We start from the raw sequence: 15,624 nt of genomic DNA on the forward strand, positions 1-15,624 counted from the left end.
TCTGGGGACCAGCCCCAGAGGGACAAAGCTAAAGCCCCAAGGCAGCAGCTGCTGGGGAAGGAGGTGGGCTCGTGGCTCCCGGGAAGTGACTCGCATCTGGGGTGTGTGTGTCTGTGGGTGCTGTTGCTGGGATCTCAGCCTAAGAAGTCACCACTTCCTCAGGAAGCCCTCCTTGATCCCCAGCCTAGGTCAAGGCCACCGGCCTTCAAGCTTTCTCAGTTCCCTGACTGCTCCTTTATGGTGCATATCAGAGTTTCCAATTATCCACTCACTTGTTAGTCTTTGATGGATGCCTGCCTCCCCCAGGGGACCACAAGCACCGAGAGGGCAGGAAGCAGGGTTAGTTTTTTGTTTTGTTTTGCTTGGCCGCAATGTGCAGCAGGCAGGATCTCAGTTCCCCGACCAGGCATCGAATCCAGGCCCCCTGCATTGGGAGCTCGGCGTCTTAACCACTGGCACTAGGGAAGTCCCGAAGCAGGGTTAGTTTTGCTCATCACTGCAACCCGATGCTCAGCATAGTGCCTGGTACATTGCAGATGCACAGTAAATATCTGTTAAATAAATGAATGAGTGACATTCAAAGGAGGTTCTTAGGTGGGGATTTAAAGGGTAGTGTCAGTGCCATTGCCTGGGCTCTGGGGGCAGCTGTGAGTCCAGATGTCCTGGCTTCTTCTCAGGGCCTGGTCCATGTCCAGTCTCTGGCCTTGTGCCCAAAGGCCATCCAAGCAAAAGGATGCAAAAGAGGCCTCTCCTAGAGGGAGGTAGTATGGAGGAGGCATTAGGGTGGCCGGGGTCCAGAAGCTCCTCCCCACTTTTCCAGTCCTCTAACCTAAATTTTTTAAAGCACTTCCTCCCACTGTCCCCTTATCCTCTCTCTTCTTGTGGCCTTCTCCTCTTCCCTCGCAGAGATTTCCTTCCCCTAAAAATGCGTCCTTTCCCACCTCTTCCCCTCCCCTTAGCTGTTTCCCATGGTGTGCTGAGAAACTTCAACATCACTTTCTTACCTGGCAAAGCCCCCAGGAAGAGACGTCCCTGTGTCTGGGCCCAGAGGTTGAGGAGGGAGCCGGGGCCCATGGGAGGCAGAGCAAAGATCTCCTTCTTTGTCCCCTGGCCCAAAACCACCCTGGACACAGTCAGCTTCAGCTGAAGAGTGATCCCCAAGATGAGGGGGCAGATCCAGCCCTGGCCCTGACACAGATGACAGCACCCCTTTCTGCAGAGTGTGTGGGAAGGGACATAAGTGGGGGAGGAAAGAATGAACTGCATCTGCTCCGTGTGGCCCCACCCCTGGCTGCCTTAATTCCGTCTCCTAGCCATGCAGTCTATCTACTGGCCATTCCCACCACCTCCATCCTGCCTTAACTCTCCTGGCTTGGCCTTCTATAAAACCACACCTTCCTCAAGTAAATACATAATCTAACTAAAAGTCACTGTTTGCTGTGGGCAGCTTTAATATGTGTCTCTGCACGCCCACCCCAACCCTTAAACCATCATAATATTGACATTTTATTTTTATTTCTTTATTTTTTCGTAATATTGATATTTTAGAGTCCCCTTTTCTCCCACTGCTCCCAGGCTCCACTGAATACAGGCAGCATCCCCCTCTTACTTGATCTTGGAGGTGAAGGCTGAGCCAGAAAGGGTTTTCTGGGGTCCCAAGGGCAAGGAGGTGGCCTGAGCCTGCTGCTAGCTGGAGTCCCAGGTCCAAGGAGAAGGCCCAGGGCTCTGCATGAGGCCGGGGAATGTCTGGGGGGAGAAATGATCCTCCTGAGGTCTGAAGGCTGGGGATTCATGGAGGGAAGGGGCTAGTGCTGGAGGGAAATGGACACAGAGCTGGTCATGGAGGGGAAAATAACCTTTACCTCGGAGACTGAGTTCTGCACCAGTCCCTGGCGGGAAGAATATCCCAGGTTGACACTCTACAGCACAGCTTCTGAGACTAGTGGGGACAGATGCTGAGGTCTGGGCCTGCTGGTCCAGCCAGTCATCCCGGCGCAGGCAGCCATCCAGGGCAGGGACCAGCTGGAGCCCGTGGGGGGAAGGGAAGATGCAGGGGATGCTAGAATCAGGATATCTGAGCCCCAGTCCCAGACTCCCACCCTGTTTATTCCCCTCCAAGACGCAAGCATTTGGCCTCCCCCATGCAGCTCTCACCCCATCCCCCCTCCTTGAAGTGTGGACTTAGACCCCCACGGCCACCCAGCCAGCAATGCTTTACGAGCTTTGGTCATGGTCCCTGCCCCTGTGACGCAGTTACTGGCAACTGGAGTTTGGAGGCAGGAAAGAGCAGCCCCCCCAGAGCAATCCTCGTGATGGGCTGGGGTTTGTTCGCCAGTGGCCCAGAGATCTGTCTCAGATGCAGCACCTCCTCCCCATCCAGCCCCAGCATCACAGAATCCGCATCGATCTTCACTTCCATCTGCAAGAAGAAAAAGAGAAGAAGAATCAGAGGTTCCTGGGGGCTGCCTCCACCACTTTCTTCAGAGGCAGTCTAGAAAATGCCATACTGAAGATGGCGGAGTAGAAGGACTTGAGCTCACCTCCTCTCACGAAGACACCAAAATCACAACTAACTGCTGAACAACCATCTACGAAAAAAGACTTGAACCTACAGACGCAGTCTAGTATGGCAGAAAGAACATGTACTTGAAGAGTCAGCTGGCATCCCCAGCTCACTCTGGACTTGTCACTTACATACTAACTAAGCCTCAGAACTCCCTTCTGAAAAAATGGGGACAAGAATAGCAACTTCTGGGACTTCCCTGGTGGTCTAGTGGTTAAGACTCTGCGATTCCGGGACTTTCCTGGTGGTGCAGTGGTTCAGAATCCACCTGCCAATGCAGGGGACACGGGTTCGATCCCTGGTCTGGGAAGATCCCACACCTCTCAGAGAAACTAAGCCCGTGAGCCACAACTACTGAGCCTGCGCTCTAGAGCCCGTGAGCCACAACTACTGAGCCTGCGCTCTAGAGCCCATGAGCCACAGCTACTGAGCCCGCGTGCCACAACTACTGAAGCCCGCACGCCTAGATCCCGTGCTCCGCAACAAAGACCCAATGCAGCCAAAAAAATAAATAAGATTATATTAAAAAAAAAAAAAAAGACTGCGCTTCCACTGTGGGGGGCACGGGTTTGATCCCTGGTCAGGGAACTAAGATCCTGCATGCCAAGCGGTGTGGCAAAAAAAAAAAAAATGCAATTTCTTGGGGCTTTTGTGTGGATTCAATGAGATGACAATGGTAAAGGGATGCCCAGTAACTTGGTTCCATTCCCTTCCTCACACCAGCTCAAGACACCCCTCCCTCAGGACCAGATCTGGCTTACCTGGTGCCACCTCCCATCGTCCAGCCGGGGTCCAGCACCCACTGTAAGGTGGGCCCAGTGATTATAAAGCTGGATCTCAGGCCTGCCATCCTGAAGTCCCAGCACAAACCAGTCATCCTCTGGGGTGGTATCACCATAAAAAATCACTCCCTCTGGATCCCAGGTCCGAAACTCAAAGGAGGAGGAGGTTCTGGAAGGAGGCAGAAGGAAAGACTGTATGGGGTGTGCTCTTTGAGCATAGATGTGAGGTTGAGGGAAGTGGAGTTCAGGGAGAGAGAAGGACAGGGAGACAGGGAAAAGAGAGGGGCTGGTGCACTGTTTATAATAGCTAAGACATGGAAGCAACCTAAAGGTCCATCGATAGATGAATAGATAAAGAAGATGTGGCACATATATGCAATGGAATATTACTCCACCATGCAAAAGAATGAAACAAGGACTTCCTTGGTGGTCCAGTGGTTAAGACTCCGAGCTCCCAGTGCAGGGGGCCTGGGTTCGATCCCTGGTCAGGTAACTAGATCCCACATGCGGCAACTAAAGATCCTGAATGCCGCAATGAAGATCCCACATGCTGCAAATAAGACCCCGCACAGCCAAATAAATAAATAAATATTTAAGAATGAAACAAGGCCATTTGCAGCAACATGGATGGACCTAGAGATTATCATACTAAGTGAAGTAAATCAGACAAAGACAAAATACCATACGCTATCACTTACAAGTGGAATTTAAAAACTGATACAAATGAACTTATTTGCAAAACAGAAACAGACTCACAGACATAAAAAACAAACTCATGGCTACCAAAGGGGAAGGTGGGGAGGGATACATTGGGAGTTTGGATTAACAGATACAAACTACTATATATAAAATAGATAAGCAACTTCTGTTGCTTATTCCTTGAAATGTGCCAGCTTATATTTTATCATCTTTTTTTTTAAATCACATCTTACTACCAAGTTTGATCTCTGCTTTTTGCTTCTGTTTTAGGAGCAATGACCTCAATAAAGAATATTTTTGGAAAAAAAAAAAGATAAGCAACACGGTCCTACTGTATAGCACAGGAAACTATATTCAATATCTTGTAATAAACCATAATGCAAAAGAACCTGAAAAAGAATATATGTATATAACATGTATCATAAATACATATATATATATATATATAATTCAATCATTATTTCTGTACTCCAGAAACTAACACAACATTGTAAATCAACTATACTTCAATTAAATAAAGCAAAAAAAAAAAGAGAGAGAGAGAGGAGCTGATGGAGAGGGGGTGAGGTCAGGGGACTAGGTCAACGAATTAGGTCAACCCACCCCATACTTTATGATCTTGGTGAGGTTAAAGGTCATGATGGTTACAGGTTCTTGTCCAGGGCCATTGCTGAGGTGCAGAGCAGGCCGGTCCTGAGTCCTCTGCCAGAGAGAAAAATAAACAAGCTGCAATAAGACATGCCAGAGACAGACAGGAGGGAGAAGCACTGCTACAAGGCCAGAGGAGGAAAGAAAGGAAGAGAGCAGAGCTAAAGTGCAGCTCACTTAAACACACACAGGGCTTAGCGCCCTGTCCTGCTCCTGCACCTGTCTGGGGAGAGTATGTCCCATGGCCCGTCCTTCATGGCTGGGAGGCGACAGCAGCAGCAGCCTATGCCATGTGGCCGGCGGACCTCCGCTCTCCATAATCAGCCGTGGTCCTCTCTGCGCCTCAGACAACTCTGAGGGGAATGCGTGGGGGCAGGCAGTGTCACACATGGTTGGTGGAGGGTTAAAGGTTGCCCCGGGGGAAGAAGGGGGGCAGGAGACAGGGCCACTGACCCTATGGCCCCTCTGAGGACAAATGGAGTGAGGGACAGAGTTCCTCCACTACCCTCCCCCACTGCTGAGAAAGTTTCTGAGCTGGGAGAGGACACCTCACTTCCCCTCTCCTTCTAGAGCCTGACCTGGGTCCTCCAAGCCTTCTGCCTACCTGCGGAGGCTGCCTTGAGGACAAACATGAGATCTAGAAACAGTCATGCCCGGATCCCCAAGTAGCATCCTCCATAAGGCCTAGAGCTGAGACATGGAATCCCAAATACTAGCTGGGTGACTGTGGGCAAGTCACCTCACCTGTGTGCTTTAGTGTCCTTGTCTGCAAAATGTGAAAAATACTTTCCAGAGTTACTGTGAAGGAGGATGAATCGGGATGATACAGGCACAGTGCCTGGTATCTGCTCTGAGCTCCTCCCTTAGTATTTTCCCAGGCCTCTGAGGCTTGCTGCATAAGGAGGTATTGTCTCTGAGTGTGATTCAGTGGATACTAAGAGTCCTGGTCCCTCCCCCCCATTATCTTCTCTTAGCCGTCTACTACAAGGCCTAACCATTTACCAGTAGAAATTCATCACCCCAAATGCCCCCAAGAGGAGTAACACTTTGAGCCAGTAGGCAAGAGCTGGAGGTCTTGGGGCTCACCCCGAGTCTGGATGGGCTGGAATGGGTGAGTTGGGGTGAAGGGTAGAGCAGGTAATCACTGCACACTTCAGTTAAAGAAGGAGGTATCTTTTGAGCCGTGGGGTTTCTCCAACGGAGGCTGGAACACCCAGATAACAACAACTAGGAAGCCTCGGCAGTCCAGCCTTGACCCCTGCGGGGAGTGCGGTCAAGAGACCCGGCCATAGGGGCAGAGCTTGGGGGAGCGGGGGCGCGGGGGGCGGGGACATGCCTGCTCTGCAAGCTGATTGGCTGGCAGGTGCGCGCTGGCGGGGCCCGAAATTAGGGACTACCAGGCCGTGAGGACCGGTAGTCCCACCACTCTCTCCGCCCCGCGGCAGCCGGAACCGGGCTTCTGCTTCCCAGCCCGCGGCGCCCCCGCCACCTCTCTCCCCACCACTCCCCCGGCTTTCCGGGATCCGAATTTGGAGGCCCCTTAAAGGGTCCCCGTTGCTCTTCGCCCGGTCCTGCAGAACGGAAGTGGGGATCCTGGACTTCGGTCGCAGACGGTGGAGATCGGGATGGCTTCCGTGCTGATCCGAGAAGCCAAGGAGGGAGACTGTGGAAATATCCTGAGGCTGATTCGGGTGAGGGCTGCGGGCCGGAAACCGGGGTCCCAGAGGGGGTCAGAGCGGCGCTGCTGGAGTGGGGACGGGAAGGAGGAGGTGGGAGCCGCGGGAGGAGCGCGCCCAGGGCTCCTGCTCAGGCAGCAGTGAGGCCCTTCTGCCTTAATCTAGCCTCTGTCCGCACGCTGTAGGAACTCGCTGAGTATGAGAAACTCTCAGACCAGGTGAAGATCAGTGAAGAAGGTACGGGCCCAACACCTGAGTCCTGACGGAGGCCGGGGTGGAAGTGACGGATGGGTTCCCCAGGCAGTAACTCCAGACTGGGCACACACCCAGGCCTTCTTTATCTCTTTGTCACAACTCCGATCTCTGCAGCCCTGAGCGCAGATGGCTTTGGAGAGAATCCTTTCTATCACTGTTTGGTAGCAGAGATTCTTCCTGCCCCCGGGGAGCCACAGGGTAAGAGCACCCTTATCTCAAAGGTGCCCTCTCCAGTCAGCCTCAAAGGTCCCTCCCCCAGGTGCCCAGCGGCCTGACCCTTCTTTTTTTCTCTCTCAGGGCCCTGTGTGGTGGGCTATGGGCTATACTACTTCATCTACAGCACATGGAAGGGACGAAACATTTATCTGGAAGACATCTACGTGAAGCCAGAGTATCGGGGTACTGGGCAGAGGCCGGGATGGGAGAAAAGCAACCCATAGACTGGACCACCATCCCTTGCCTCTTAATCCTAGCCTATGGTCTTTTCTGATACCCTTCAACTCAGACAATCCCTCTTTTTGCCTTTTTCTCCCCACATCAGGTCAGGGGATTGGCTCCAAAATAATCAAAAAAGTGGCTGAGGTGAGCAGAGGGATGGGGCTACAAGCTGGGCCCTGGCAAAGCAAAGCTGTATGGGAGGCACCTGGGTTGAATGGAGGGCAAGAAAGTCTTTTCCTTTTTGACCCAGGAAAGTGAGTGGTGTCTTCTCCCACAGGTGGCCCTGGATAAGGGCTGCTCCCAGTTCCGCCTGGCAGTCCTAGACTGGAACAAGGGGGCTATGGACTTGTATAAGGCCCTAGGAGCCCAAGATCTGACGGAAGCTGAAGGTTGGCATTGCTTTCGCTTTGAAGGAGAGGCGATGAGGGAGTTGGCAGGAAAGTGACGCCATCCCTTGGGGATCTCTATTTCAACTTCTTCATCCCCACCAGCTCAAGCAGTCCTCAGAGACTGTCTCCACTGACCAAGGCCTCCCTGAAGGAAGGGAAGGAGGGTTGGAAGTGAATATTCCCAGATGGAAAGAACAGAGGTGAGGAAGAGGCAAGCCTTCCCACCCGCTTGTTAAGGGTGAAAAATAAATGAGAATTCCCATGTGTTGATGTGGTGTTGGGTGGAGGAATTGAGGATGTGACAAGCTTCAGCTATTATGACCCTTCCTCACTGTTTTCTGGTCAGTAGATGTTGCTCCTGGGGATAAAAGTGGGCCTAAGATGACTTTCACCCACAATGGACCAGAGTATTGGCTCTGGCTGGCCTCTAGCATATATATCAATTAGGCTTGTTGATCAGGTTTGGGACCCAGATAAAGGCCTCCAGTGTCTAGACTGGGCTGTGTGGAATCCGAGACTGAGGCAGGCCCACCGACTCAACAGATGGAGCAGGCTGCCACCTGGTGGCGGCATTTTAGGGACACTGGGAAGGACCACTGGCCCCAACTTTTTAAAAAATCCGCTCAGCTAGCGAGTGCTTTTTCTTTTTCAAAAGTCACAAAGCCTTTATTTTCATTCAGCAGGACCAAAACAAACCTTTAGGACCCATGGAGACAAGAAGGGCAACAGGTTCATTTCCTACTTTCATAATATTTTATTATACAAGTAATGCAGGTTTGTTGTAGAGAAGTTTGAAGGGACATATAAAAATAAAATCCATAGTCTTACTTACATCTCTACTCTTCACCCTTTGGTATTGATTCTTTAGATTTTTTCAATGTACATATATACATATAATTAGTTAAGTATGTGGGGATTTATGGGATCAACTCTTTTGCAACCTGTTTTTTCATTTAACAGTAAATCAGAAACATCTTCCTAAGTTATTAAACACATCATCACTTTCAGTGGTGACAGATTATTCCTTTTGTGGAGGAACCATTGGTTAAATGGTCATAATTTAGACACTGAAAGTGGACAAGCAGGTAACATAAATGTGTAAATTGTAAAAAACAGGATCAATGGAGTCTAGAGAGTTGAAGATCCTTCTTAAAATTCAAAAAAAAAATACAATTCAGCCAAACAACACTTCAATGGCCCAAATACTTCCAGGGTGGTGCCAATTTGGGGCCCTTAAAATGAGTTTACAACAGATGGGCCTTTAGGACAAACTTGATTGAGAAATAATGAAGTTTGTCAGCCCCTTCCACAGATGGGAGCCAGAAGAATCCAGTTTCATGCCCTTGGCTCATCTAATCTGGCGGGGATGAATATCTTTTAAACATGAACAAGTTATCTTTTGATGGCACTTTTTAAACTTAACTCAATGAATTATTTCTGGAAGGACACACAAACAAGCAGAGAGTGGTTGCTTCCAGGGAGAGGAACTGGGTGTCCAGGTAACAGAAGGAAGGGGACTCTTCCCCATACCACTTTGGATCTTCTGAATTTTGTGCCTCACCCATGTAGTACTTCAGAAAAATGAATAAATAAAACTTTAAATGCTAATGCAGAAGAAAAGAGTACGAACTAGGGGGCTTCCCTGGTGGCGCAGTGGTTAGGAATCCGCCTGCCAATACAGGGGACACGGGTTCGAGCCCTGGTCTGGGAAGATCCCACATGCCGCGGAGCGGCTAGGCCCGTGAGCCACAACTACCGAGCCTTCGCGTCTGGAGCCTGTGCTCCCCAATGCGAGAGGCCGCGACAGTGAGAGGCCCGCGCACTGGAGAAAGCCCTCGCACAGAAACAAAGACCCAACACAGCCCAAAATAAATAAATAAATTAATTAATTAATTAAAAAAAAAAGAGTATGAACTAGGAAACTTAATATTTCCAAGATGTATCTTGCCCCCATCCTGTTTTGTCTTTGCTTTTCGGAGTTTACACTTGTTTTTCTGTTATTCGCTCACCCTGACCCAGATCTTACCAGTTTTCATAGGGTGTCTTTGCACCCAGGCATCAATCCATTCTGCAGCCACCCCATGGTCTCCCACCCACTCATCACTTCATTAACCTCCTGTAGGGTGATTCTATTAAGTGCTGGGGCTGACTAGTATGGAGTGAAAATCACCTGGGTTCTGGCCATTCCAGGGAGAACAGAGGGGAGGGCATTTAAGGGGAGGGATTTTTAAAGAAAGAATAGAGAAAACTTAAAATATCTCTCAAATCTGTCCACATCCCTAACCCCACTATCACCTCTCTTTGAAAATTACTATAACCTCCTAACTGATCTCCCAGCCTCCTTCTGTAACTACCCCCCTTCCATGGGGTTATTTTCTTTTAATCATAGATATACAGTATACTGTTTAAAGTGTCAAATATCTCTACAAGACCTATATAAGAAAACAGTAGTCTCCCAATTCCCCTAACTCTTCAATCACTTTCAATTGAGTTTTTAAATTGTATTGTTATGGGGGGGTTTTGTATTCACCTTCATATTTCAAATTCAAAATGGCATACAGATATTGCTACTTTTGTGTGTGTGTGTGGCCGCATTGCATCTTCGTTGCTGCAAACGGGCTTTCTCTAGTTGCGGCGAGTGGGAGCTACTCTTCGTTGCGGTGCGCAGGCTTCTCATCGCAGTGGCCTCTCCTTGCGGAGCACAGGCTCTAGGCGCGTGGGCTTCAGTAGTTGTGGCACACGGGCTTAGTTGCTCCGAGGATGTGGGATCTTCCCGGACCAGGGTTCGAACCCGTGTCCCCTAGCATTGGCAGGCGGATACTTAACCACTGCGCCACCAGGGAAGTCCAGATATTGCTACTTCTTGATGTTTCTGTTTCGAGCACTAGTACTGACCTCCCATTGCTAACCCTCTTTTCCAACCCCTCTTTCACCCCATCCCTACTTCCCATCCTCCCATCCTTCCGATATTATATCATAACTCTGGATGGATCTGTGTTTCGTGTTTACATGTTATGATTATGCAAATGCTCTTCACAGTTGAGCCATGTGGATTATTATAGGTGTTTTTCTTTCTTACATCATTTTTGTTTTCCCTGAAATTAATACTTGCCTTGTCTCCTTTATTCGTTTGCTTAGTTTTCTGTGTACTCTAATTTATCCCCCAATTCTCCCTTAGTTATGTTAATCTCTTCTTAAGAATATACAAACACGTAAGGAATTTGATCTATTTCATTTTGAAGAACTTTCTCACGGAGCCCTTAGACCTGCTCCAGCACACAGTCTGATCTTTAGGCTGCACTGTTGGAGTCCCCTTTCACATCCATCTTAGGGACCTTTGCCCCTCTCTTGACAGCCTGTTTCCCAGAACCTATGTACTCACCTTTCTCGGTTTATTTTGATGGAACTTCTTGAGAAAGGATGCCTGGGAGGTAAATTTGTTGGAACCTTACAAGTCTGAAAATGTCTGTTCTACTCTTGTACTTAATTGACAGTGTGGATGGGTATCAAATATTAGATTGGAGGGCTTCCCTGGTGGCGCAGTGGTTGCGCGTCCGCCTGCCGATGCAGGGGAACCGGGTTCGCGCCCCGGTCTGGGAAGATCCCATATGCCGCGGAGTGGCTAGGCCCGTGAGCCATGGCCGCTGAGCCTGCGCGTCTGGAGCCTGTGCTCCGCAAAGGGAGAGGCCACAACAGTGAGAGGCCCGCGTACCACAAAAAAAAAAAAAACAAAAATCGCGCCCCGGTCTGGGAAGATCCCATATGCCGCGGAGTGGCTAGGCCCGTGAGCCATGGCCGCTGAGCCTGCGCGTCTGGAGCCTGTGCTCCGCAAAGGGAGAGGCCACAACAGTGAGAGGCCCGCGTACCACAAAAAAAAAACCAAAACAAAAAAAAAAAAAAAACAAATATTAGATTGGAAATAATTTACCCTAAGAATTTTGAAGGCATTTCTCCATTGTCTTCAAGCTTCAGAAACTGAAAGTTTGCTGCATAGCTGTTCAGAAACCTGAAATTTTTCTTATTCTGAATCCTATGTAAGAAACTTATTTTTATTTTCCTTCCCTCTTTCCCCAACCACAGCTTTTAGGATCGTCTCTTCATCCTAGCATTCTGAAATCTTCCATGGAAATGTCTTAGTGTTTTCTCAGTGGGTCCTTGCAATCTGGAAACTCATGTTCTTCAGTTATGGAAACATTTAAAATTTTTATTATTATTTTTTGGATGATTTTCTCCCTCCATTATCTCTGTGATCTCTTTCTGGAACTTTTGTTGTTATTCAGATGTTGAATCCCATGGACTAATCCTATAATTATAAAAAAATGTTTTTTTCTTTCCTTTTTCCCCATCTCCTTCATATTCTGGCTCTACTTTCTGGGAGATTTCTTTAATTTCTATTTTCCAACCCTTCTACTGACATTTTTTAAATCCCCTAATTGATTTTATTTATTTTTCTTCCAGTTTTATTGAGATATAATTGACATAACAGCACTGTATACGTTTAAGGTGTGCAGCATAATGATTTGATTTACATACATAATGAAGTGATTATCACAATAAGTTTAGTGAACATCTATCATCTCATATAGCTACAAAATTAAAGAAATAAAAAATTTTTGTGATGAGAACTTAACAACTTTCATATATAACGTACAGCAATGTTAATTATATTTATCATGTTGTACGTTACATACCTCCTTCTACTGAATTTTTATTTTTGCTCTCATGTTTCTAATTTCTAAGAGCTCTCTTTTATTCACTGCATTTAAAAAACATTCTGTTTTTGTTTCATGGATATATGTTCGTTTCTTATCTGAGAATATTCATCGTAGGTTTTTTAAAAAAATGTTTTTCTCCTTGTGTAGTCTGTATTTCTTCTAAACTTTTCTTTCTTTCTCTGTTTTGGCCTCCGTCTTTCATTTTAAAGGCTTTCCTCAAATGTCTGGTAATCCTCAGTTGTCTGCTCATATTTAAGATCGGGACACTAAGGTACTGATTGGAAACTGTGAGTGTGTCTGTATGGGATGTAGGGAGGCATGTGGACCGTGAACTTTACTATGGGGTGAGCCATGAGGCCATTTCCTTGAGGAACCCCTGATGTCAGTACCATTAGGTCTTTTTCCTTGTCTGGTTAGATTTTCCAGAGAAGATGCTTCCAAACTCCTGCCTGGAAGGTGTAAGCCTGGTTGTAGGTAATCTCAGAGCTGGGTGAAGAGGGAGTCTGGGGCAAGTCTCAACATTTAATCTGTAAACTTTCATTTAATCCCCATTTTCAGTATCTATGTAGCCATCCATCTATCAATCTATCCATCTTTCTAACTTCCTCTCTCAATCTCTCTGTGTATTTAGAAGTCCTAAGGCAGGACTATCCTGGCGGTCCAGTGGTTAAGACTCCGTGCTTCCACTGCACGATGCATGGGTTCGATCCCTGGTCCAGGAACTAAAATCCCACATGCCAGGCGGTGCGGCCAAAAAAAAAAAAAAGTCCTAAGGCAAGCTGGGACATTCTGTTGACACATTCTGTATAGTCCAGCTAGAGTAATTACGCCTACAGGCAATTTCACCTAAAGGCAAGTTGGCTGAAAATCCAGTCACAGCTCCCACTACTCTCAGCACAAAGTCCAAACTTCTGGCGAATCCCTCCAGGCTCTGGCCCAAACCTCCATTATCTGAAACATTATTCTAGACTTTTTTCCCCAGCAAGTCAGTTCTGACCATGTTAGACTCTTTCTAGTACCTCAAATGCACTGTAGTCTCCCCTCTGGGCCTTCTGTTCATGCCATTTCCCCATCTGAAATGCTGTTCCCCCTTTTCCCACTCTCATCCTTGGCCTGAATGAACAATGACTAGAGCAGATGAAAAAGTGCAAAAGTCAAATCTGAGAGGACTGTTGCTGCCAGAGGCTTGGAAATTGATGACGGTGCCATTTCCAAGACAAAATTCAGCCACTCCTGTTGCTTAAGGGTCCAAACCCAAACTTTTTAGTCTGACAGCCAGCACTCCTGATAATCTGTCCCACTGAATTTCTCTAATTCTCCCTCCCTACTCCTTATCAGAATCTCTGCTGATAGTCTAGTCCCTTTTATTATTTCTGCTACCCTCGTTACTGATGTTCCTTCTCAGGCACTCTTGAAGGCACCTCTTCTTCTGCCAGCCCTTTATTTATTTATTTGTTTCTTTGTTTAATTTTTGGACACGCTGCACAGCATGTGGGATCTTAGTTCCCCAACCAGGGATCCAACCGGTACCCTGCAGTGGAAGCATGGAGTTCTAACCACTGGACCACCAGGGAATTCCCTGCCAGCCCTTTAAATACTGTTGTAGTTGAGAGTTTTATCATGGACCCAAACCATCTCTAAGTCGCTTTTCTTTAGACATCTAATTTTCTCTTATAGCTTTAACTATGTCTAATACGCTGATAATTCTCACATTCACCTCTCTAGCCCAGACATCTCCTGGGCCACACACTGGTGTGTCCATTGACCTACAGGACATTGGTTCCTTCAGTTAATATTTGCCGCGCCAGGAACTGTGCTAAGTACTGGTTATACAATGCTGGGGACAAACAGACCTGGAACCCAGTCTCTGATCTCATAGGGCTTACTTATAGTGTGATGGCAGAAGACAGATGCTGGATAAATGATTAAAATGACAACCATGATGTGTGCCACAAAGGAGTATAGGATGCTTTGGCAGTGTGCGGCAGGGGACCTAAACTAGTGTGGGCATAATGGAAGGCTAATGAAATATTTAAATTGGGACCTGAAAGAGAAGTTTGTTGAAGACAAGGGAACACGACCACCTGGATGGTGGACCCTCAAACTCAAAGAGCAAATGATTTTGCAAAATCAAACTCATTGAACTCATCAACTTCTCCTCCAAAGCTTTTTCTCTCTCGTATGTTCTCTCTTCCATGACTGGCATTACCATGCACTCAGCAGTCCAAGGTAGAAATCTGTGTTCCTCCCACTTCTTCACTGACCCCACCCCATCCTTATCACCAGTTCTTGTTGATTCTATTGCAAATTTAACAGGCTCAAATCAGCTTGTACCTCTGTTGCCCACAGCCCTAATCCAAGGCGGTCCTTAGCATCTTTCTCACCTGCAACAGCTCCTCACAGCTCTCACTGCCTTCTGGAATGCCCTTTCTCTTTAATCTATTCCCCACAGTTGTAAAACATAAATCTTATTACATTATACTACTGCTTTAAATCTTTCAGTGGCTCTCCAGTATTGATAAAGTGAAGACCATTTTCCTTAACCTGATTTACAAGTCCTTCACAGTCTAGCTTCCCTACTTCAAGCCAAACGCTTATTCGAACTAGTTGTGGTTCCCCAAAGGACATGTTCTTTCTGCTCCTCTGCACCGTAGTCCTTGTTCTCTCAAGAATACTCTTACTGCACTTTTCCTCTAGCAAATGCCTATTTATCCCTCAAATCTCAATTTGCATCACCTCCCCTGCAGTAGTCTTTCCCTATCACTCTGAAGAACAACCGACCATTGTTTGTCTCCTTGGGATTCCCTCAAAACTTAGTCCTTATCTTTATCCCGTGTTCAAATGAACTCCATGCACTTACTTGCTTAAATGTGTTTGTCTGCTCCTTCCCCAATATATTATAAAATCCTTGTTTTGGGGACCACATCTTGTCTTTGTATCCTTACCACCTACCACAGTGTATGGAACACAGTGAGGGCTAAATAAATATTTGCTAAATGATTACTGCACAACACATGATCCTAATTTCTTGGCTATTTTATTCACTTCCACCGAAATTTCTTACTTATCTTAGTTTACGAATCCTAAGTTTCCCCTCTACTATCCTTTCTCCGTAACAATTTTTCCTCTTTTGAATTTTCTCCGCATTTAGATATTAAATCTTGTGCTAAGTTGCATTTGCCTTTCGGTACTGCCTTGAAATCTTTCTTTAACCTTTCTTTGTATGCATGATCAGAATCTTCTCAAGGCAAGAACGTGACTCTTAAACCGCATCGTGCAGAGATACAGAGGCTCAAAAGAGTCCAGTCCGCCTTGTGGACTGTAAAGCCCGGCGCATGCGCACCAGGCCCTTTTTTTTTTTTTTTTTTTTTTTTTTTTTTCCTTCGGAGCGTGCGCACCAAGAAAGACAAAGGTGGGGAAAGTGACCAAGCAATCATTCAGGCGCATGCCCATCCCTAA

General features: G+C 47.3%; 2 protein-coding genes across 4 annotated transcripts; one reads left to right on the plus strand and one right to left on the minus strand.

Moving 5' to 3' along the window:
- Positions 1-6: 6 nt before the first annotated feature.
- On the minus strand, positions 7-4,925 carry SHBG (sex hormone binding globulin). Its single transcript, XM_007130981.4, is given in 9 exon segments — positions 7-751; positions 1,005-1,170; positions 1,172-1,213; positions 1,610-1,746; positions 1,863-2,022; positions 2,258-2,419; positions 3,325-3,514; positions 4,655-4,746; positions 4,912-4,925. Coding segments are annotated over 8 exon segments (1,035 nt in total). The 5' UTR covers positions 4,684-4,746; positions 4,912-4,925; the 3' UTR covers positions 7-602.
- Positions 4,926-6,069: 1,144 nt separating this feature from the next.
- SAT2 (spermidine/spermine N1-acetyltransferase family member 2) lies at positions 6,070-7,716 on the plus strand. Of its 3 annotated transcripts, XM_028485931.2 has the most exons (7): positions 6,088-6,383; positions 6,554-6,605; positions 6,738-6,821; positions 6,921-7,022; positions 7,165-7,205; positions 7,339-7,450; positions 7,553-7,716. In XM_028485931.2, the coding sequence occupies exons 1-7, from the start codon at positions 6,318-6,320 to the stop codon at positions 7,582-7,584; spliced, it is 489 nt and encodes a 162-aa protein (XP_028341732.1). In that variant the 5' UTR covers positions 6,088-6,317; the 3' UTR covers positions 7,585-7,716. The 3 variants fall into 3 exon arrangements, with proteins under 3 accessions (XP_007100701.1, XP_028341732.1, XP_028341733.1); XM_007100639.2 differs by having other exon boundaries at positions 6,070-6,383; positions 7,339-7,716; XM_028485932.2 differs by lacking the exon at positions 6,738-6,821 and having other exon boundaries at positions 7,339-7,716.
- The last annotated feature ends 7,908 nt before the right edge of the window (positions 7,717-15,624 follow it).

The sequence above is a fragment of the Physeter macrocephalus genome, unplaced genomic scaffold, assembly GCF_002837175.3.
Source record: "Physeter macrocephalus isolate SW-GA unplaced genomic scaffold, ASM283717v5 random_525, whole genome shotgun sequence".
NCBI classification, from domain to species: domain Eukaryota; kingdom Metazoa; phylum Chordata; class Mammalia; order Artiodactyla; family Physeteridae; genus Physeter; species Physeter macrocephalus.